General features: G+C 34.6%; 1 protein-coding gene across 1 annotated transcript; it reads right to left on the bottom strand.

Annotated features, from left to right (window-relative positions):
* Positions 1-1,023: 1,023 nt before the first annotated feature.
* LOC123556654 (peptidyl-prolyl cis-trans isomerase D-like) lies at positions 1,024-23,129 on the bottom strand. Its single transcript, XM_045347544.2, has 11 exons — positions 22,931-23,129; positions 18,322-18,459; positions 17,160-17,266; positions 12,332-12,520; positions 11,728-11,850; positions 8,184-8,299; positions 7,676-7,771; positions 5,890-5,947; positions 5,296-5,382; positions 3,835-3,877; positions 1,024-2,640 (listed from the first exon to the last, which is right to left on the bottom strand). The coding sequence occupies exons 1-11, from the start codon at positions 23,028-23,030 to the stop codon at positions 2,549-2,551; spliced, it is 1,149 nt and encodes a 382-aa protein (XP_045203479.2). The 5' UTR covers positions 23,031-23,129; the 3' UTR covers positions 1,024-2,548.
* Between the last annotated feature and the right edge of the window lie 1,276 nt (positions 23,130-24,405).

Raw genomic sequence — 24,405 nt, 5'->3', positions numbered from 1 at the left:
TATAAAGAACTTTTATCGTCACAGAGACATTGTGACATTGACCTTTGCCATCCTATTACCCACAATGACCAAAGGCAACCAGCCTCTGAAGTTTGGTCAAAACAATATCCGGCAGTTGATTGGAAAGTATCATCTGTCTCAATGTCACTGTGACCGTGACATTTGATCAGCTGATCACTAAAAGGCTAAGGGTCAACTACTAAGCATAGACAATCATGCCATGAAGTGGGATAGAATTCGGCCTAGGCATTCTGCAGTTATAAACCACTTTGTCAGGAGGACAATTGCCCTATTGACCTCTGGTCAAAAACAATAGGGATCATCTAGTGACATCATGCAATCACCTTACAAAATTTTAACACTGTATAACGAAACTTTTCTTCTCCATTTGTTGATAGGAAAACGTTTCGAGACTGGAAAACGTTTCAGTCTCGAAAGTAACCGTGACCCCGACTAAATTGTCAATTTCAGGGTCACTGTGACCTTGACCTTTCACCTACAGATGTCCAAGACGTACATGTTATAACATCTCAAATGTAAACACGTGGACTTTATTGCCAATGTGACTTCTGTAAATTGGGTATATACTATTTCAGTGAAAGGTGTTGGTAACTAGGTATCCATATTACTTCTTTCTAATCAAAAGGCCATGCCTAGTGTGTTCCAATATTTAAATGAATGACCCCAGTCAACACAGAGTAATGTCTATAGAAAAACAGTCATTTGAAATTTTAGTGAATGTGAAATCAATCTATGTCATGATGAATATTTTGCAATTTCAAGAGCATAACACTGTATTGTGAATGTTTCAGAAAGTATCATACCAGTGATGTTTAACATTAGGATTAGCAACTTTTGCATTGAATTAGCATTATTATACTTCTAAAATTCTGATTTTGATTGTAAATGGTATAAACCATTACTTGTCATTGCATGAAAAAAGCAATGTATTATTCCCACAATGGTCTAAGGGAGGTAATTCAATTTAATCTGAGGAAACTTAAGTAAACAACAAATACCATGTAAAAGTTCACAACAACTTTGTTTATTAAGGAATGATTTAGACATATTCAAAACATACAGACAAATCCTGTGTACTTGATCATTAAATAATTGCTTATGCAACAAAATATTCAAATGTAAATTTAAACCCTGAACAATTTCTCTTTAATAACAAAATTATTATGAACATTATACATTATATTTGATATAAAAATTGTTCCCAAACTCAAAAATATACTCCCTGTCACATGAGTAAGTTTCCTAGATGTGGAAAGGGTGGAGTTAATTTTTTATGTAAGCAAATTATCAAAATTGCTGGAGACAAGATGCTTTAACTATTACTAATTAGCACCCATGTGTGAAAACCAATGTTAGGGCTTTGCAACAAGCAAGGATCCAGATCAGTGCATATCCTTCAGTTCATTAACCTTTACCCTGCTGAATTTCTAAACTGGCCTGATCAATCATTCAATCTATGCAACACTTATACTTCAAAGGGGTGTTAACTGAAAATTTACTGACTGAATAGCGAACAATGCAGAACATGATCAGCCTGCAAAGACGTCAAAATCACTTGCCGCCTAACAGTCTAAAGGTTAATCGATTTCAGCACTTGTACGCAACTGATATGCGAACAGCATGGATCCATATCGGACAACACAAATGTGCTGGCTGATCCAGATCATACTGGACTCAGTTGTTCTTTTAACAGGTGATTAAGCTAACAGTCAATTAATTTTTAAGGTTATATTTTGACATTTCAGAAGACTTTGTAAAATATATGTCCGAGTTAAGGATTATGAACATTAAAACGTCTTTACAGTTAAATCAAAACGTATATAAGTGTTTCCAGCCAAGACTGTTTATTTTGAATCAAAATTTGACCAGTGGCAAGTTTAACAGCTTATTAAAGTTTGAACAACTGTGCCCTGGTCGCAAAGCCATAATGCTGGTTTTTGCTCACTACCATGAATAATACAGTTTGTTCATTTGGTATACTGAAGATGTGTACTTGCAAACAGAAGTATAAAAAATTCATTTGATTTTATACAATGTAATAATATTTTATCTGCAACCTGTGTATACTATGTTACGTACTTTAAATAACAAATACTGTGAAATAATGAATAATTGTGGGGGTCTACATTTTTGGCACTACTTTTTAAGTACTTTGTTCGGTGGAGTCTCACCATGAAATTAAATTCCAACCAACTAATAAAACTTTCTTTTCATTTTATCTTTAAAAAGTAAAAATGCATAAATTCATATTCCCTAAAGCAAAATCTATAAAATTTCATGCCCTGGAAATTAAATGATTCTACAATAACCACTAGGAAATTAATTCTTGTACAGTAATAATATCTGAGTTATCAAACAGTAAAAATTTTATTATTAATTATGCACGCAATATAATAACTACTTAAAGCACTGAAGTGTTTTCACATCCAACTAACATCAGTGAAATTATTGAAGTTTTATACAGTAAAGTAATATGTCTTTGATTCAAGGATGGCTGAGATGTCTACGGATAATGCGTATACATCTGTCATGATGCAAACATTCTAGCGTACATCTGTTTTTCCTTCACCTTCTCTTCCTGCATTGCTTTCTTTGCCTTCTCCAGTTCTCGTCTTATTCCTGTTAACACATAATATATAAATATCAATAGTTAAATTTTCTTCCTTTGTGTCTAGCATCTAAACAACTGAATTGCTGACCAATCTAGCACTAACAGAACAGCCTGAGCAAACCAATTCAAAGGTTGTTTGATTCAAGGGTGATGTGAATTTTACTAAGGACAACAAATCTGATGCCATTCACCGCCTGCCTATCATCTACACAGGGTTTGACAGTAACTTTCAGAGTGGAGAAGTTGTCTGTAACTTGCAGACTAGTAAAAGCTGGTTCTCAAATCACATGTAAAGATAACAATATAAAGCTGGGATACTGCTGAATATGACTACTATGCCGAACAAAACCAAGCTGAATTATGTCTTTAAAACATTAGTGTCATAAATATACAATTTAATGATCACAGAATGCTGTCAAGGATAACATTATATTACAATACAGGGCCTCCACTGGGCCTCATAAAGTTGTTGCCACTTTTTGAGAGAAACTGCCAATTTGAAATTTGGCCACATTTTAATAAAATTCTTGTAGCCACTTTCAAAAATCTGTAGCCAGTTCTTTCAATTTGTAGCATTTGGCTACATTGGCGAATGGCAGAGAAGGCCCTGACTTAATGATGACACTTTTTGAAGGTCTGGTTAGAACCTACCAAGTTTCTGTTTCTTTTGTATCAAAAACTAGAATTTTAAGTTCATACAACCTTGACTTCTTAATTCACCTATGAGACATGGGTATTCCAATGGGATAACCTTGTCCCACATAGGTCACAGTCTACTTGGTTGCATTTTTTTATACCTTATGTAATACTAAAACTCCTTAAATCTATCAAGCAAAGTGTCAGCTAGCTAATGTACTTTCATATTTGATGATGTCACTGTTGACTAACATCACTGTTCTATTTCCAATGATGAGTAACTAGTTACTATAGTGTTTGATATAACGGAATCCCATCCTTTGTTTAGAGATAATTATGTCCAAAACTTGGTAGACAAAACCTCTCCCTCGGCTGAAGTTTCTTTATCCACAACTCAAGGGCACTGCAGATTCACTTTATATACAACCAGCTATTTAGGGTATAAATCAACCAGGCTGCTTTGTTACGACAGACTTTCTATTGCAAACATGTATCAAACATTATTTCACTTAACAATTTTAAAACAAAATACCGAATTTCTCATGTCATAAAATTCAACTGATTACCTTTATCATTTGGTTCCAAGTCTACTGCTTTCTTTAATGCATTCTAGAAATGAAAACATAAAGTGATTATTTTTTTATACAGTACTGCTAGAGAAATACCGGAAGTTTATTATCAACATGTTTTTTAAACACAGTAACCTTTAAGCTGCATGGTACCTGTGAAGGATGACTCCACTGATTATGTCTGATTACATACCATATCAAAAATCCTATAGACTGCATAAACTTCTAGAACAGTCATATCTCAAGCATATTTTAATTAGTTTTTCCTCACAATTACATCTGTAATACCTAAACATAGCACTACAAAATGACACCACTTTAATATTTTGCACAAAAAAAACTGTTAATTACATGAAGTAAGTTTTATTTCTCACAATTACACTTTGACACAACCTACAACAGATTCCAACCAAATATAACTTAAGAATTTATAATTCTTCGTTAAAATTTTGTTAGTTTGTATATGAATTAAAAAAATTATGTTATTTTTACAAATATTGTTAAAACTGAAATTTTTTGCGCAAGAAAATGCCTTTGCTATCTTGATATTTGATTTTTTATGGAATGAAAGTGAACTATAACAGAGCTATGAAAGTCATATATTGCTCACCTGACCTAATTCTTCATTTACAACCTGGATTTCATAAAAACAAACTTTCTAATCAGGTATTATATGCACTGGTAGAAAATATGGCCTTTGCAGAGTTAACAATGTTTTTCTATGATCAGACTCAGTGACCTAGTTTTTAATCCCAGATGACCCAGTTTCAAATCTGACATATTTTTCAAAAACACAAACATTCTGATTAACTTTCATTTAGATCAGGTACAAATTTATGGCCTCTAGTGTAAACAAAGCTTTTCCATGAGTTGACCAAGTGGCCTAGTTTTTTACCTTGAACACTGACCGAGTCTCAGAGACCTTGGTTTTATAAAAACAATCTTTCTGACCAAATTTCAAATAGATGTAGTAGAAAAAATTGCTTCTATAGAGAGTTACCAAGTGCTTTCTATTATTTCCTATAGTGACCTTGGAACTTCTCCGATATCTGGTTCAGGCAAACATTCTGGACCAGGTTTTATGAATACTGGGTCACAATTGTGACATAAAGAGTTAATAGTGAAATTGTTGATGACAGACAGATGACAGACACAGGCAACCTAAAAATTTCATTTGCGCTTAAAGGAAAACAAATGCGTGTAAGTTTACTAGAACAGTTTTGTTAGTTCAAGTTTGCTTGTAAAGATAGAAGACTTCTAAATACTGATGTTCTGCATCTATTAACTGAACCTTCAAAGGGGACAGAATGAAAATATTTCTGTCAGCACTTGTCTCTTTTTATAAAACAAGTAACTCTATCACATAATATGGATTATGAAACAAATTTTATGGATTACTTATGACATACTTTTGCCAATATATTAATAACAATACATGTATATGTGCTTGGTACTAACCTCGGCTTTCTCCCAATCTTTTAAGTTAATCAGGGCCTGACCTTTCCTGAACAAAGCTTTCACATTCTCTGCAGACAATGATAATACCTGAAAAAACATACAGAAGATATTTCTTTTTTTCCTTGTAAGACTGAAATATCTTTCATCAAGAGAACACCAGCTACACATGAAAATGGAAAATATGGTGTTCTGTTCACAAGTGAGATTGGTTACAATACAGCATCTGTGTTACAATAGCATTTAGTGTTTCTTTCAATGAAATAAAAATCTACCATTTCTTAATAAAGGCTAGTGACAATACCTAATGATTTTAAGTGTAGGATTTATTTGTTCATTTTGTTGCATTTTAAGTTACACTGACACAATGTAGGTCATTTAGTGTCTTCAGCTCTCTACGGTGGCACAAGACCCAAGGTGCCCCTCTTGGCATTATTTCAGGCAAACGTTAGGAGGAAGATTTAATCTTTTGCTTGCTGTCAGCAAGTGATGCCTTTGCGGTAAGTGCAGACCAAGATCAGCCTGCACTCTTGGTCTGCACAGACTACTATTCAGTCAGTTGATTTTCAGTGAACATCCTTTCGTTTATGTTCTTACCTCCTCACAGTTCTCAACTGCACCATCATAATCCTTCAACTGTAACTTACATGCTGCCCTGCAATAGTCAAAAATATGTCAGACTAAATGAAGTATAGATATTAACATATAGTTTATCACAAGCGGGCACCTGGGTAGAACCACCGACCTTCCGTAAGCCAGCTGGATGGCTTCCTCACATGAAGAATTCAACACCCCGAGTGAGGCTCGAACCCACATCGATGAGGGGAGTGATTTGAAGTCAGCGACCTTAACAACTCGGCCAAGGAGGCCCCCAGCAGTAAATATAGTCACACCAAAAGTTTCTTCCGGTCATCTGCACATCGAGCTTGTTCATCTGCGAAAGTTTGAAGCAAATCAGGCTAATAGTGTGGGAGGTATTGAACACACAAGATTTTTCTCTATATTCTATATAGCAAAACTATCAAAGGGCCATAACTGCAGTAAAAATAGTCACAGATATAATTCCTTCCTTTAAGGTCATCTGCACATCAAGCTTGTTCATATGTAAAAGCTTGAAACAAATCAGGCTAATAGTGTGGGAGGAGTTGGACACAAGCTTTTGGGACGTACTGACGGACATACACATTGTTACGAACATACAGACAACAGCAACGCTATATGCCCCTGACATAAATGTGGGGGCATTAAAAGTGGCATAGCCCAAGAAACAAAAAATATCAGTTAACATTAAATTCTACCTCATAAATGCATAATTATCCGGCTCACTAAGTTAACTTACTTTTTTTTTTAATATACCCCCTCCTTGGTCAATCATCTTGAAAAACTTTACACATTCAAATAAATGACACCGACATAATTGACATGCATTCCCTTTTCCTTAGACTGGCTCCCGTCCCTATGTTTGTTCTGACATATTTCTCATATATAAATTTATATATATTTTTTTCAATGAGCTGCAAGTAACTCGAGCAGGTTGTTTCTACACTGACATTTTTTATGCCCCTGGCTCCAAACATAGGTATGGTTTAGCCATCAGATAAAAATGTGCTATTTTAGAGTCTTGAAATTTTCTAATAAAACATTTGCAGTATTTATTTTTAAAAAAACATGCAGCCAGGCTACCTTTACCTCAATATTATAAGTATTTAGTAAAAGTAACTTCAAAATTATTGTCTTGCATGCCTTCACTTCATAGGGGTCTGAATTTTCATAAAAAATCAATTAAGTTTGCCCCACAAACTTGAATGCATATGGGAATATGGGTGCACATTACCTCTGTCCACCACACAAAAATAGGTAACACTCATCTACACTTCAAGGTGATCATAGTTATGATTTGTAAGCACAGTTTTTAATCAAAATGATAGGCAGTGAACCTAACCTAAACCAGCGTTCCTGCATCCTGTACCAGTACAAACCTATTTTCCAAAGTAACTACCAACTTCCTCATGTGAATTTGATGTTGAAGACAAATGATTTCAGATACAATGACTTTTATCAATCATCAGAGAATAGACCCTTCACCCAGAGATCAAACTTACAACCCCAGGATCCATAGATCTGCGCTATCCATACTGAACTAAGGTGATTGATGGTCATGTGCATGCAGTTTCATTGGAATCGTATGATCTACCAAATGACAATTTGACCCTATATACCCTTAAAATTTTTGTAAGGGAGTATAAATGGTCTTCAGTTATCCGCTCATTTTCATTGGATGAAATGTATGGTTTAACAGTTTTAGAACATTTAACCATGAAATAATTAAGAAAACAATAATGATATGCCTAATATTTTACATCAATTTCCCTAATCCACTTACAAATTAAGGTTTAAAGGTATTAAGTGTGTATTTTCTATGTCCTTTGTTTTATCATCTTCTATATCAACATCCGCTTCATCCAGTTTCTCCAAATATCTGCAAAATACACAAACACAGTTAGACATTAACCAATCTCACTGCTACAGCATGTAATTCTTACTGTGCACCAATTTTTTTGCAACTATAGAGATATGCAGACGGTATGGCTTTATGCTGCTACCATGATTTTATATTTATGATGCCACAAGCATTATAAAGTTAATGTGAAACTCATCTAATGAACTGACCAGAATGTTAAAGCATATTAAAATAATTACTAGATTCAATTCTTTCTTACATGTAAATATGTCACTTTCACTTTGTATGCTAGAAATTTTAAGTTTAAGGAAATTATATGCAATATCAATACTTCTGTACACACAGTCACTTGAACAACTTCCCAAAGACATAGAAAAGCAAGGAAGTTTAAATTTTATAAGTAAAATGTTTCTAACATTTCAATATTTACCTTAAAGCTTTACTGTATTTACTCCTGGCTTTAAGGAAATCCTTTTCCTTGTAAAGTGTATTACCAATTCCTTTTATTTCGGCACATATTGTTAAAACTTGATCGATATTTTCCTTCTGAAAATTCAACAAAGACAGTCTGCAATAATGGTTAAGAATTTAAAAGTATTGCAGTTAAGATATTCTAAAGATAACAAGAGCTGTCGGAGGACAGCAACGCTCGACTATTCAACTGAATTAATACGGAAGTTGAAAAAGGGGCATAATTTTGTAAAAATGGGAAAAAGGGTTATGGAACCTTCACAGTGCTTATCAGCTCATAAAGTGAACAAGTGCGTGAAGTTTCAATCCTTTCCCATAGGTGGATACTGAAATACCAGCTTACATACAAAAACTTAACCAAAAACTGTCGAAAAAGGGGCATAATTTTGAAAAAATGCAAAGTAGAGTTATGGGACCTACACAGTGCATGTCAGATCATGACAGTGAACAAGTGTGTGAAGTTTCAATCCATTCCCATTAGTGGGTACTGAGATACCAGCTTAAATACAAAACCTTAACCAAGAATTTCTAAGTGGAAAAAGGGGCATAATTTTGTAAAAAAGCAAAATAGAGTTATGGAACCTGTGCAATGTAGGTCAGTTTATCACAGTGAATAAGTGTGTGAAGTTTCAATCCATTCCCACAAGTGGTTACTGAGATACCAGCTTACATACAAAACCTTAACCAACAATTTCCAAGTCGAAAAGGGGCATAATTTTGTAACAAGAGCCATGTCAAACATGGCTAATTCCCCCACCGGGCATATCATAATTGAAGGATGTGGTCCGCATCAGGGGTTTTAAGATGTGGAAGAAAGAATAAGTCAGTAGTGAGGTGGTTTACTGCTAAATTTTATTAATTTTCATGAAGAGAAAAACAAAAAAAAAAAAAACAAAAATTGCAAGTCCACACAAAAATCTTTATCAGGAAGAGACTGGTCAAAATACACCTCAAAATTGGATTTAGCATGTTTGTTGTACTACAGAAAAGTGGTCTCGATTTTTCCCTATGACTAGTAATGAAAAAGTTACAATAAAAGCTATTTAAAGTAACAACAAAGGGAAGTAATTCTAAAGAAGGGAACTGCGCATGACACTTCGTCTCATGATGTGTATAATTGTGCCAAGTTACATCAAAATCCCTCCATGCATGAAGAAGAAATGCTTCGGACAAAGTCATTCTTATATCTGACCTTTGGCCTCTAAGTGTGACCTTGACCTTAGGCCTAGTGACCTGGATCTTGCGCATGACACTCCGTCTCGTGGTGGTGAACATTTGTGCCAAGTTATATCAAAATCCCTCAATGCATGAAGAAGAAATGCTCCGGACAAGGTTTTTATTCTTGTATCGTTTGACCTCTAAGTGTGACCTTGACGTTAGACCTAGGGACCTGGTTCTTGCGTATGACACTCCGCCTCGTGGTGGTAAACATTTGTGCCAAGATATATCAAAATCCTTCCATGCATGAAGAAGATATGCTCCGGACAAATTTTTTTAAGAAAATATGATAAAGGGGAATAACTCAAAAAATGGGCAAGGTAGAGTTATTGTTCTTGCACACTGCACTTCCTCCCAATGTGTTCTATCAGTGTATGAAGTTTGAAGAAAATCCCTCCAGTACTTTTTGGGTTATGCTCCGGACAAAATGTTTTAAGAAAATATGATAAAGGGGAATAACTCAAAAAATAGGCAAGGTAGAGTTATTGTTCTTGCACACTGCACTTCCTCCCAATGTGTTCTATCAGTGTATGAAGTTTGAAGAAAATCCCTCCAGTACTTTTGGAGTTATGCTCCGGACAAAATTTTTTAAGAAAATAAGATAAAGGGGAATAACTCAGAAAATAGGCAAGGTAGAGTTATTGTTCTTGCACACTGCACTTCCTCCCAATGTGTTCTATCAGTGTATGAAGTTTGAAGAAAATCCCTCAAGTACTTTTGGAGTTATGCTCCGGACAAAGATCGTTGCGGACGCACGGACGGAGAGCATTTCTAATATCCCCTTCACCTTTGGTGGGGGGATAAAAAAGCAAAATAAGAGTTATGGAACCTTTGCAATGTAGGTCAGTTTATCACAGTGAGTAAGTGTGTGAAGTTCCAATCCATTCCCACAAGTGGTTACTGAGATACCAGCTTACATACAAAACCTTAACCAAGAATTGCTAAGTCGAAAAAGGGGCATAATTTTGTAAAAAAGCAAACAGAGTTATGGAACCTTTGCAATGTAGGTCAGTTTATCACAGTGAATAAGTGTGTGAAGTTTTAATCCATTCCAACAAGTGGTTACTGAGATATCAGCTTACATACAAAACCTTAACCAAATCGGGACGCCGACGCGGACGCCAACGCAGACGCCTACACATGGGTGAGTCCAATAGCTCTACTATTCTTTGAATAGTCAAGCTAAAAAGGAATGAGTGATATATCATTGAGACACTTGGGTATTTTTTAATAAATTCTTGATTTATTTATTCTATTTTACTTACTTAATTAAAGGAAACAGAAAGAGGTCGTTTTGTTCAATTTAATCTTGCCACATGTTAATTGCTATATGACTATATGTGAAGTTGTAAAGTAAGTAGCAAATCTTCCAGTCAAGAATTTAATCAAGAAGCTCTAACATATCATGTGTGTGGTAAAAATGAGTAACATCAAAAAAGAGGAAATTCACAGCAATTTTCATGCCTTGTCCTAACCTAGCATTATGTAGGCCAGGTATGCAAAAGCAAATTGCACAACTACATCATCAAAGTGGGAACCTTATAGCTATTTTAACTAAGCTACTGTAAAATCATTAAATTTCATGGGCATGAAATTTTGTGGCTTTGGTCAAAACAGCAATTTCGTGAGGATATGAATTCGTGGATTTCAGCTTTTGTATATAAAATGAATGGGAATTTTACTTGTTCGTTGGGATTAAATTTCATGGACTGACTCAACTACAAAATCCACGAAAATATATCCCCCACGAGTATCAATGATTTCGCAGTATATCAGTAAAATGTGTTTTTTCCCACAATTTAATCTGTGTATCCCCTTACTGCAGTATTACAAGTGGAATCTTGATGAGCACCGGGGACATCAGTCTGAGACCTAACTGACTGGGGACGTCAGTCTGAGACCTAACTGACCGGGGACGTCAGTTTGACCTAACTGACTGGGGACATCAGTCTGAGACCTAACTGACTGGGGACGTCAGTCTGAAACCTTACTGACTGGGGACGTCAGTCTGAGACCTAACTGACTGGGGACATCAGTCTGAGACCTAACTGACTGGGGACATCAGTCTGAGACCTAACTCACTGGGGACATCAGTCTGAGACCTAACTGACTGGGGACGTCAGTCTGAGACCTAACTGACTGGGGACATCAGTCTGAGACCTAACTGACTGGGGACATCAGTCTGAGACCTAACTGCTGCTCCCTAATCAATATACAACTATTTTAATTGAACAGGCAATAAATTAGTGTGTAAAGTACAAAAATACTTTTCCCTATTTACTTACTAATGTGAAATCAATGTCTGAATCACCAGGCCAGTCTGCGTATTTATCTCCTGTACCATCATCTACCTGACAACCATCATCCTGACCAGGTAAAAGTTCCCCACAGTCTGCTATACGACACTCCTAGATAATACATAACATGTACTGAGAATCAATACCAGAGTGCAGTCGACAACATTAGTAATCATGTCAGTAACATATTCGACTATATCATACTGAAGAATTGTATGTAATATATTATAAGCATTATTATCTCCTGAATATATACCTATTCTCAACTAAGACTGCAGAACTCTGTCTCAACAAGATCTAAACCACCATTTGTATGAATGTAAAATCAATCCTAGCATATAATAGAAATTGAAAACTTACCAGTAACATTTAAATAATAATTCAAATGAAATATGTTAAGTAGAAAACTCCTTGTATTTCTGCCAAAGTAAATCATTTAAATGTATAGTTTATATTTTTATTTCAAGGCTGATATGCGCTAAAAATACAAATATATATTCTTGGGTCACTTTCTGGAAGCACAAGTGTATCAGTCTAGAATATCAAAATACCAAACTAAAAAAATAACATATGTGAATCATCTGTCACTTACCTTTTTAGGTTTTTCTCCTTCTTTATCAGTATTTTCAAGAGTTCGTACAATATTCATTCCTTTAAGAACCTTGCCAAACACAACATGTTTACCATCAAGATGTGCTGTGGGTACCGTGGTTATAAAAAACTGAGAACCATTCGTATTTGGTCCTGCATTAGCCATACTTAATAAACCAGGTATTTCATGCTGCAAAAGCAAATTGTAACAATCATACTTCTTACAAGTAATAAAAGTCTGAAATCAAAATGTCCTCATTAAACCTGTCCACTTAAATTATTGTTAAAGGTGTTTCCTGCTAGGACACTTACTGTGAGTGTGTAACAACGTATGTATAGAGCCAGTGGCGCAATGGTTAGCAAGTTGGACTACAGTGCTCTCAATTAAGGTTCGATTCCTTCCAGAGTTAGTGTTCAGTGCAGGATATTCACTTAAATTGGCACTGGTCATATATGGGCACTTTCAAAAAAAATGGCTAATTTTTTATAAAGCTCATATTTTGTTCATGTCTTACCCAAACAAACAGATTTGCATATTGAACAAAGCGTTTCGTAGGTGAATATATTGTGTCAAAATTTTACAGTGATATCTTTTATAATGAAAAAGTTACCTTGATTTTTAGGCCAAAAATTGTCAGGAGTGTAAGATTTTAGTGTGACATTTCTGAAGTACACCTTGCTTCATAGCAATATTGAAGAAGAAAATGAAGAGGAACCCTTTAAATGTCTACCTTATATAAAAATACAGACACTTGACTAAATTTTGGTTGAACATACATGCATATTGTGAGTGACTAAAGACATTTTGTGCGCCCAAGAAGTTATGCACCCCTTGTTTGAAAAAAAATACTAAAAAGGGCTTTGTCATCAAAGAAAACAATACAGTTAATGGCACTGTTAGTTTTATAGCATTTTATTTGTACATAAACATTTTCAGAAGAGTATTTAAGCAAACTGCCTTTTACTGAACCCAATATGTTTATATGTGTGAGTGGTGGGGACCTTATCAAAAACAGGACTACTAAATGGTCAGGAGTGTAAGATTTGTGATTTAACACCCCTAGTTTTGAAAAACACTGCAAGAACCAACTTATGTGTACATTTTGTAAGAAATTGAGTGGACTGCTACACATGCAAGGTCATGTAAGTTCACTGATGACACTTGATTGACAGGACTGGTGTCAAGTATAAAAAATTTAAAAATATGTCAGGAGTGTAAGAATTATGTCATTATGAAAGCTTGGTACTGTCATGTATAGTGGCTGCATGAAATGAATGTAAGTAGAATTTATGTTTCTAAATATTATACTAAAACTGATTCAGACAAGTTACAAAGGTTTTAAAATGTTAAAAAGCTTGTATTAATATCAAAATGAAATTAATTGTGTTCATAAGCTATAAAAATCAAACCATTGTGTAACTACAGAACAGTATATGGCTTAAGATAATGCTATATTGGTCCATGTTGAATATGTAAACCATTAAAGTCGTGCCTTTTTAGAATTTTTAATATAAAGACCTATATTAGGGCTTTGTTTAAATCTTACACTCCTGACATATATGAAATGTTTAAAGTTAAAGTGTATGTTCCACATTTTTGACTTAGCACATCAATATATTTTGATTATAAAATCAACAATTTACTATTTACATGAGAAATTAAATACAAAACACAACAATGTACCATTATGTAAATGGTAATGGTACTATATTTATATATGTATAGTAAATAATTTACAAATTTGTAATGTCCTGCATTACCTGTAATTTCAGATAAATAAGAAAAGTCAACTGTCTAAAAATCATGATGCACTGGACAAGAGAATCAAGAATCGTGAATAATTTTTATGTAAAAAAATTCAGAGAAAAATAAAAGTCTGATCCCACCAGAAGAGAGACAAAAGAAAAGTATAAAAAAAAAACAGAAAAAGGAACAGAACCTTGCCTACAAGAAAAAATATTTTGTAGTCAGGCATGGCCAAAATAGTACAGTGGAGAATCCTGTGATTATAAAGGAATCACTTATTATTCTCTCAGATGAATTAGTACATAATGCTAAGGCTGTCCATGCTTTCACAGATCAGCTGTTTATCCACCTCATGAAGAATCCTGGCCCATGCAAAATCAAGGTCCTGCATAGGTTTACAGATAATTGTGCTGTTTAGTACAAGTCCAAGGTGGTTTTACTATTTGCCTTATCAATGAAAATTCAAGTTATAAAATCTTAACTCATAGCAGCTACTAATGAACCGCAAGATACAGATCTCAGTAATAATGCTGATTGTACAACAAGCCAGAGTGTACAATCATTTCAGGATCAGAAACGTAAAATAGCCACATTTTAGTATCATAAAACGCCTGCCATATGTCCTGATTTGGATGAATCAAGGAGCTCATCTCGATGCCAGATGTTCTCAGTGCAAACTGACTGAACAAACTATGGAGTGATACACTTTGGACAGTTTTATGTTTCGCGTTCAGTCAGGGCTCTCGTTTGGCAAAAATTGGGGCCAAATATCGACCCCATTTCCCCCTCAAAATAATATGTTTTTTCCACCCTATTCAAAAAAATTCCCCCTCGAGTCCAAGAACATCAGTGCTAAGCGATTTGCAGTGGACTTGTTGGCCTTGAAATTTTATTGTTTCCGAAAATTCAGTAGCTCAGAGAAAAAAATACAAAGTGTGATGCCTGAATAAGGTTGTTTATAATTGGCAGAATTCATACAGCAGAGTTTATAATTAACAGAATTCAGGTTTGGGTCAGCAAAATTGAAAAGCATGATTATATTTGTTTGCATTTCTTTTTGTGTTTGAAATTCCCCCTCAAAGGATTTTTTTGAAAAATCATGCGAAATTCCCCCCATTTTTTGACCCTGGACCCTGTCCCAAAAAGCAAACGAGAGCCCTGTCAGTGTTCAGTTTGTTTGTTGTATACTGTGACACTTTAACTTGAAAGTCATCTCGAGTATTTTAAACTTTGTTATTGTGGCAGATATCTTGCAGCTTGTTTTAACACTGAAAATATATTGCTGTTCTATCTAAAAGGTGACTTACTTTACAAAAATATAAAAATGACTCAAAGTGTAAGATTTGCAATTTAGAATTTTGGTAAAAGATGCTGTTTTTACATATAAATTAGAAACATTAGTATGTCAGAATTCTTTGGACTTGCTCTTAAGTCAGGAGTGTAAGATTTTGTTCTTTCTTTAAAGTTATGACCATTGTTCTTGAAATGAGATCAGTGAAACAGTTTGTTTTCATTATTTGTTGCAAAATTATTTGTTGTTTAAAATACTATGGTTTTGCTAATATTTAATTACAAAAAGTAACAAATTTAAAACTTTCATATTGGATGATATAAGCAAATTGATGGTTTTAGCCTCAGTTAAAAAGTTTGCCATGAAATATAGCTTACAAGTTAATGACTTTTATATTTAGAGTTATAACTGACAAAAACTTGTTACATTAAGCAACAGAAACTAGTAATATAGTTGTAATAGTAGACTTCGTTATTATTAAGTCAGGAGTGTAAGATTTTGTTCTTTCTTTAAAAGTTATGACCATTGTTCTTGAAATGAGATCAGTTAAAACAGTTTGTTTTCATTATTTGTTGCAAAGGTGTTTGTTGGTTAAAGTAGTATGGTTTTGCTGATATTTTATTACAAAAATTAACAAAGTTAAACTTCCATATTGGTTGATATAAACAAATTGATGGTTTTAGCCTCAGTAATAAATTCTGCCAAGAAATAATGCTTACATGTTAATGATTTTTATATTTAGAGTTATAAGTGACAGAAACTTGTTGCATTAAGCACCAGAAACTAAGAACTTAGTTTTTATATTAGACTTATTATTATGTCAGGAGTGTAAGATTTTGAGCTGAAAATACTGTTTTCTGAAATGAAAGTGATTTGATACCAAAGAGTGACCGAATATGCTGAAATTTTTCATGTTTGCTACTGCGGATCTAAACTTAAAATCTGGCATAAATTTTCAAACTTAGCTATTGATGGAAGAAAACAATGAAAACTTTTGTCACCATTTATTTTATAGAAAGTACTTTTTTGACATTAAAAGGTAGAAAAAAAAATAATGTAAAGGGAATGTTAAGAAAGTAGTTTTTCTAATTTGTTTTAGACCTAATCCAACACACATGTTGAAGAAAAATGAAATATAAGTACTTTAAAAAGACAGAAGAATACCATCATTTTTATGTGTTATTTTGTAATTTTTTCAGTTTTTTTAATTCATTAAAGTTTCATAAAAACAAAACGGCTTGTATTTCAGTCCTGAAATTTTAAAGATAAAAAATTCAATGTATCTACTTATCAATGAAGGCAGTGCATAACAATGCATCTGAACTTTATTTTTGACCCCCTATGTCACGTTTTTAGCCATTTTTTCTGAAAGTGCCCATATATGACACCTGTTGTGGGCTTGACTGCAAGTTAAGTTGTTTCATCCATTCCAGGTCAGAACGCTTGTTTACTACACATGTTAAATAACAAACCTTCATCTTTTATTAATGGTGAGTTGTAAGTTGCTATTAGCAATCAAATGGCACTGGTAGTCACTGATGATATTTAAAAGCTTCATAATGCGCTTGTTTATTCTGTAGCCATTGTATTTAATTCTTCTACTTCTTCCAGTGAATTCTATTCTTACTGATCACATCCCTTTATTACATGTACTGAAACATTTCCTAATTTCTTAAGTTAAAGCTTAAGACAAATTACACACAAATCTAACTGAAATCAGATAAATTGGATATTACACATTAGCTGGGTGACATTTTGAGATGATCTGAAGGAGACAAGTTATACACCTACCTTGAAAGTAAATGCTTCATCTTCAAACTTCTCACCATAAATACTTTCACCTCCAGTACCATCACTGTTAGTAAAGTCTCCACCCTGTATCATGAAGTCTTTGATTACTGAAACAGCAAATTTTCTAATGTAGTAATGTAGCAATATCTGTCTTTTATAATGTCTCATTTACCTTAACTACTCTTGTTTCTGATTAGTGTAAAAACTCTGTTTTAAAACTACAGAGGTTAGTGTAATATATAAAGGAAGACTAAAATTAATTCAATGTATTGGCAGATACCTGTGTAGCTGCAAAAACAATGAAGCTGGTAACTACAGGAACAACAAGAGCTGTCAGTGGACAGCGCGCTCGACTATTCTCAGTGCTTGATAGTATAATATAAGCAATGAGTAAACCTTTAACATTACAATAAGCATATTCTAAATCGAAAAGGGGCCATAATTTAGTCAAAATGCTTGATAGAGTTGCCTCCTCCTTTTTACAGACTGGGGTCATGATGGTAAACAAGTATGCAAAATATGAAAGCAATATCTCAATGGACTTTGCAAATATTTGGGGTGGTACGCAAACTTTAACATTTATTCTAAGTCGAAAAGGGGCCATAATTCAGTCAAAATGCTTGATAGAGTTGCCTCCTCCTTTTTACAGACTGGGGTCATGATGGTAAACAAGTACGCAAAATATGAAAGCAATATCTCAATGGACTTTGAAAATATTTGGGGTGGTACGCAAACTTTTGTGTGATGCTCACGCTAATGCCGGGGCGAGTAGGATAGCTCCCCTATTCTTTGAATAGTCGAGCTAAAAATCAAAAAGCTAGTACACTAATCCATTATCCATTTTCAACAATCTGTGTAAATATCAGCCATTTGTTAACAAAAAAAGTCCTACATCATTTACAAAATTTAGTGTCAATGTCAGAAAACATATTCTTTTCAAGTGTTCTCCTGTATGAGTGATTTTCTACTTCAAATTTGTATTCCTTAGTGTGGAAATAATCACTTTGAAAAGATATAATATAATATAAAATTAATCAGCTTCAACATGAAGCTGCTGCAATGACCATGCAATCTAACAAACTTAACTTTTTATAAATACGGTTCGTCCATTTCATAACAATATCAGTGCTTCAAAATTTTAAGAAAAACTTTCCAAACTTACTCCTGTGGAAAATGGATCCCTTGTAATGAAGTGGTTTGCCTGAGTTACCCATGCCTTTCTCTCCTGTACACAAAGCACGGAAATTTTCAACAGTCTTTGGAACAGCATCTTTGAACAGCTCAAACAAAATTCTTCCAGCTACAAATACAATAGAAAGTTGTTACACTTCAATAGAAAACAGCTGTCAACATGTATGTAAACTTTTTTGGCCGTAAATTCCTACCAAAATTTTGAAATTTTGATAAAATACTAGGGAATTGATCTGCACATGTTCATGATGTTGTTTTTCTTGTGGCTATGTTTTCTGAAGTTGGTTGTTATTGTGGAAAGGTCACAACTCTTGATTCTCAGATATCTGGCTTGTTTGGTGACAAGATATTAAGAGATCACTAGACATTCAGAGGTCACTTGCCAGCTCCTTTAAAGTGTGGTTGATCTATTTACGGTTACCTCTCTGTATCTGGCTAGCTGCGGATGAAAAACTACAAGACCTAAGAAGGCTCCAAGCCCTAAAGTACTTTGAGTTTGACTAGAATGAGACTATTTAACTCTTAAATATCATGCTGGACAAAACTGATTCTGCCTTTGCGGCCAGTGTAGATCAAGATCTGCACTGTTTGCCACTCATTCAGTATCTTTTTGGTAAGCACCCCTTTTAACAGCAAATGGTATTGTCCAAATGGAAAGATGGATGTGTTCAATACAGAAATTTAGCAGGGTAAGGTTTAATCTAATACATATAACATTCCAAGCTTTCATATTATATTTACTGCATGTCATTGTCAAACCATCATGAACACATTTAACATTTAGCCTGTTGGCAGCAAGTGATTCTGCCTTTCTGACCAGTGCAGACCAAGATCTGCCTGCACATCCATGGTCAATGGCAAACAAAAAATACAATTTAGGCTACATATATGGCCCAAAACGTAAACCTCTGCACAACTGTGTCCATTTGTAACCCTCTATATACCTTTGGTTACTAGGGTAACCCGGTAACTTATGCTATGTCTTTGGTTACTGTACTCTTTTTCAAAATTCTAGTGTCAGTGAACAAGTGTCTATTTACAACCCATTATATTCCTTTGGTTACCAAGGTTACTTACTTTATGACTTTGGTTACTACTGGTACTGATGATAAGCCCCGACAGATGATAAAGTCGACCATCTCGGAAATATTCGATTGCAATCGGTTATTTATAAAATTGAACACACCATCTAATTGTTTCCACTTACAACACCAACTGGTGTAAACAAAAATAAAATTGGTAAATATTCTGTATAAATAAATGACTTATAAGTTATATAAATTTGTATAAAAAATATCTATCCAAAATTACTGGGACAGAGGGTGTTTTTTTGCACATGCTCACTGTCGAAACAGGAAGGCCTGACATTTGGTAACTTTTCATTACTTGATCAGAAATGACTGTTGCAGCTTTTTGGGGAAAGTTTCAATATAACAATACCAAGAAAATTTTGTAAATGACAAAGTGTTCGAATTTATCATCAGTCAACGTTCATACTGTCCCCTTTTTACATACCCCTTTCAGGGCCTCACTTCGTGTGAGTTTGCTTACTAAATATAAATTTGAATTATGTAAAGTTTTTCAGCAATGGTTAAGCTTTATTTTGATACCGACCATTGATTACAATTTGCAGAAATAAAAAAGTTACAGGTAAAAAACCTAATTTTCTGTTCGGGTTTATCATCAGTACCAGTACAGTTTGTACTGCACTGAAGACTGCAATTTTTAGGCTATTTAAGCTAGGCATCCAGTTACCGGAAGGATAAGGCCACATGTAAAAAAGTCTTGTTTGCTGTCTCCCGACCCTATACTTTTTAAAGTTGTGTATGTAGGTAGGCAATTCTTTTTCTTTTTTGATGGGGGGATTATACTTTTAACCCTTTACCACACAGAGCAGAAGCAAAGAAACCTCCTTTACATAACACTGGTAAGTGATAATCAATAATCGGTATAAGGCTGATAAGCCTGACTGCCTTATCTGAACAGAGGTGTTGGCATTATTATGTGATTATACACACTTGTTAATAATATCATCATTTTAATATTTTCTGTAAGTTTGACATTATTTTTGTCAATATAAAAATTATAGTAATTTAAATTCTCTTTCCGATGATACAAAATTCATTGTAGTTTCTCTTTGTGCTTCGAAGATATAAAGTGTTTAAGTAAGGGGAAATATATTTCTAGGCATAACTTTCTGTCAAAATGAAATTCATATAATTTAATTTTTTAGAGTTCAACTTATAGTCTATAGACTTGTCTGCCGAATAGGAATCGGTATGTTTTTACATAAAAAATAATTTTCATACTGAATAACACTACATAAATAACGGATCGTTACATCATTGAAAGTACAAATTTTTTGTCAAAAAGATCGCTGATCTAGAGTCTTGTAACCGAAAAATATTTCAAGCAAAAGATAGAAGTATTTTAGATAATATTATGTAATTTTTTTATGATCAATCGCCAGTAAACCACGGGTGACTTCCGCTGCAATTAACTCTTGGGGTGTCATAAAATATTTGGATGTCGCGGTCCTTCTGTTTTGATTAACACTTCCTATTATGTAAGGCCATAAATTCCAAGCCATCGTAAACACAAATTGTTGTTTATGCGAACTCCACATATATCATGTGTGACCTTCATGACCTTACACATTTAAAAATACTTAGGTGTTAAATGGTTGTTATTTTTAGAATGAGGAAAGTCCCACGAACCGGCCAGTTGCAAGTAGTTTTCATAGTAATTTTCCATGTCGTAGCGTAGTGCACATGTAGGAAAAAACCCCGGTGTCTTTAGTTGCAAAGTACTCGATAAATTTAAATAGTAACCACATGATCTTTTACGTAAATAATGATGACGAAATCCCATACTTTGCATTAGTAAACATCCGAAATTCATTTATTCAGGAAAAGAATGAAAATAAAGCGATTGATTATGAGATACGGGGATAGACATTTTTGTTCAAATGGCCGATACTCGATAATATACGTTTCTATCGGGTAATCGATAGACACAGATCAATACGTATCTGTTTGGTAATTGATAGATGCGGGGATAAACATATCGGTGGGGTAAAGGGTTTACCAGTACATATATGATAGTTTCTTACAGAATATTTCTTCTGTAAAATTAGACAAATCTGTATTTACTATCTCAAAAACTAGGGATTTTTCTAGAGTTGAATAGCAGGGCGCAGCACCCTGCCCTTTTATAGCGCCACCCTTCTGCCCGAAACCGCCGCCCTTTTGCCTTTCTTCAGCGCCCCTTTGCTCTTTTAGCACCGCCCCTTTGACCATTAATTATTTCTAAACGAACTGCCCGTCAATCATCTGTCAAAATATCATCCCAAATAACTGTCAATCGATACGCAGTTATGACACGTACACAGACTATACATAGGTGCTGTGTATTTGCCCGAGGCATGTATGCAGTAACGGTATGCAGACGACGACCGGCCGAATCGTAACAAACAACAATTAGATAGGTCAGCAATTAAAGCAAACTGCAAAACAGAATAAAAAAGGAGAAAAAAAAACATATCTTAAAAGAAAGTCTGCTGCTTATTAAATGCCGATTAATAGCCAGTAATTATCGGCAATTAGCATGGCACCTCGTGTCAATTTTGTTGTTCACAGTTTGATCTCGGTTGAAGATAACAGTCGATCTTTAATTAGTATCACTGCCTATCAGAATATCTATGATTTTTTTATATTTATTTCATCAAAATACTTTTAAATTTATATGATATTAATTTAAATTAATTTTAAATGGACCAAGTTTGAAAGAATTATCTTCATTATTTTTCAAGATTTTCAAGATTTTTCGTCGCAGCCCAGACTTTGGACACTTTCAAGGCAGGGCTTGCCAGTTGTCGCCGCTAGCTCTATGTACAGGGATTTTAACTGCTTTTACCTTTTTTATCCTGCACTGTTCCTCATCTCACAATGACCTTGTACATAGTCTTTTCATACGCGACGATGCTCCAGAGTGAGCCCTGCGTATTACCAGGAAGAAGAAGAAAAAGAAGAAGAAATATTAGTTTTTATGTCGAAAGCCCAACCGGGCAATGTTACCAGCCTGATAATGTTGACATTACAACCAAAACCATGGAAATCTACCTTATGATTTTTGAAGACAAAGGTACGCAACACGCAAAATTCAACCTGCCCCTTTTTAGCAGCACCCTGCCCTTTTTAGAGGTCTAGAAAAATCCCTATATATGTTGTTTAATTTAAACTTTCTTACTTGTTTGCTAATACTTGAAATATATGCGGCACTTGTCATATCGGGCGCAACTTAAAAAAAAAATTAACCAGCATTGTCCAATAAAAACTTGGGGCGCAGCATTATAAGCGGGTACTAAGGGAGACAGCAAACAAACATGCTGTATTTTTAATTTTGGCCTAAAGGTAAACTGTATAAATTTACCAATGCTTACTGAGCATTCAAGCTGGAGTTCTAACTTATGGAAAAAGGAAAACATTTACTTCCCTGAAAAGGGTTGGACAACTCTAGATCGATAAAAATAAGACCAGTTTGGAAAATTCTAGAAATGTTCTATTGTCATATGGTATTACCGGGTTCCCCTCCAATTTCCACGTCAAAGTAAACACGTGGATTGTCAGTTTTCGCCGTTTCTTGCACAGGGGCACTTTCTGTTATTGTATCAGTCATCATCAATTTATTGATCAGTCTATACTTTTCCAAAATCGAAAATAAATGTGTGCGATTTTCACGCCGGTTGTTAAGGGGAAGTTACTCTTATTTTCTCCTATGCTAAAAGCTGTCAATTCAGAACCTTATCCGGACAGCTAAATAGTTTGCACACCTGAGACGCAAGCATTGTCATGTCACGCAATAAGAAGCAAAATCAGCAGGGTAGGGGAGGTAACTCGCCGAAGCAACCTTTTATTTCGCAGTCACGTAGAAGAGATCCAACGGATGAACTGCTTAATGACATACTGAATTCTATTGACAATAGTGATAAACCGTCTCCTGAACTGAAATCACTTGCCAAGGAGTTGTCATCCATATTGTTGCCCGCAATTTCCTCAGTTCTCACGAGCACCATTGAGAAATCTGCTGTGGGTAAAGAAGTGTTTGAGAAAGCTAAAGCCAACATACATGTGGGAAAGTATGATAATGATAAATTGGAACAGTATACTAGACGTGAGAACATACGCATTTTTAATCTGAAAGTTTCAAACGATAGACTGTTGGCTGAAGAAGTTGTTGATTTTTTGAATGAAGTGGCACGTTTTGGTCATGATGATCGTAGAGATGATGATGATCCACTTGTATGTTTAAGTTAGACGACATAAGTGTTTGTCATCGTGTCGGGAAACCACCGGATGAGGGTCTTGTTGATAAGCGTCCAATTATCGTGCGCTTTGTTAGAAGGCAAACTGTTTACAAAGTGTTCACATACAAGAAGAATCTGAAGTCTATGCCGAAATACAAAGAAGTCAAAGCAAGCAACAGGAGAGCAGTCTTCATATAGGAAGACCTTACTCAACTGCGTCTTAAGCTGAAGAACTTTGTTAAATCCCAGGATGGAGTCAGCAATGTTTATACTGTTGATGGAAACATTCACTGCTCGAAAGATGCCAATAAATACATTATTTCTAACCCAGATGATCTTTTCAAGTTGGGGCTTGAACCAGACTTTGAGGAGCTTAACATGGCTGCTTACATTTAGGAGTCACCGGAAGGTGGAGATGAAAGTGTAAACATTAAAAACGTTGATGTTTCACTTGATGTTGGAGATAGTTTGATTAGTATTGATGGTCATATTCGAGGGGAAGAAGATTTAGACGTTTCACAAGGGGAAGGAAATTCAGACGTTTCACTTGATCATGAAACTAGTTTTTCTAGTCATGACAATCATGAACAAATAGTTCATGATCATATGTACTCTCTTAGTTCTGTTTCACAGTTAAAGTTTGGGTTTTTAAATGTTTGTGATTTGTATAGTAAACTTAAGTTTAAAGAATTTCATGACTTTGTACAGCAGTACGACATTGTTGGTCTAGTCGAAACTAAACTCGATAAC

This window comes from Mercenaria mercenaria, chromosome 5 (genome assembly GCF_021730395.1).
Source record: "Mercenaria mercenaria strain notata chromosome 5, MADL_Memer_1, whole genome shotgun sequence".
NCBI classification, from domain to species: Eukaryota; Metazoa; Mollusca; class Bivalvia; order Venerida; family Veneridae; genus Mercenaria; species Mercenaria mercenaria.
The sequence above is the reverse complement of the archived record's forward strand: the minus strand, read 5'-3'. Positions and strand labels throughout refer to the sequence as shown.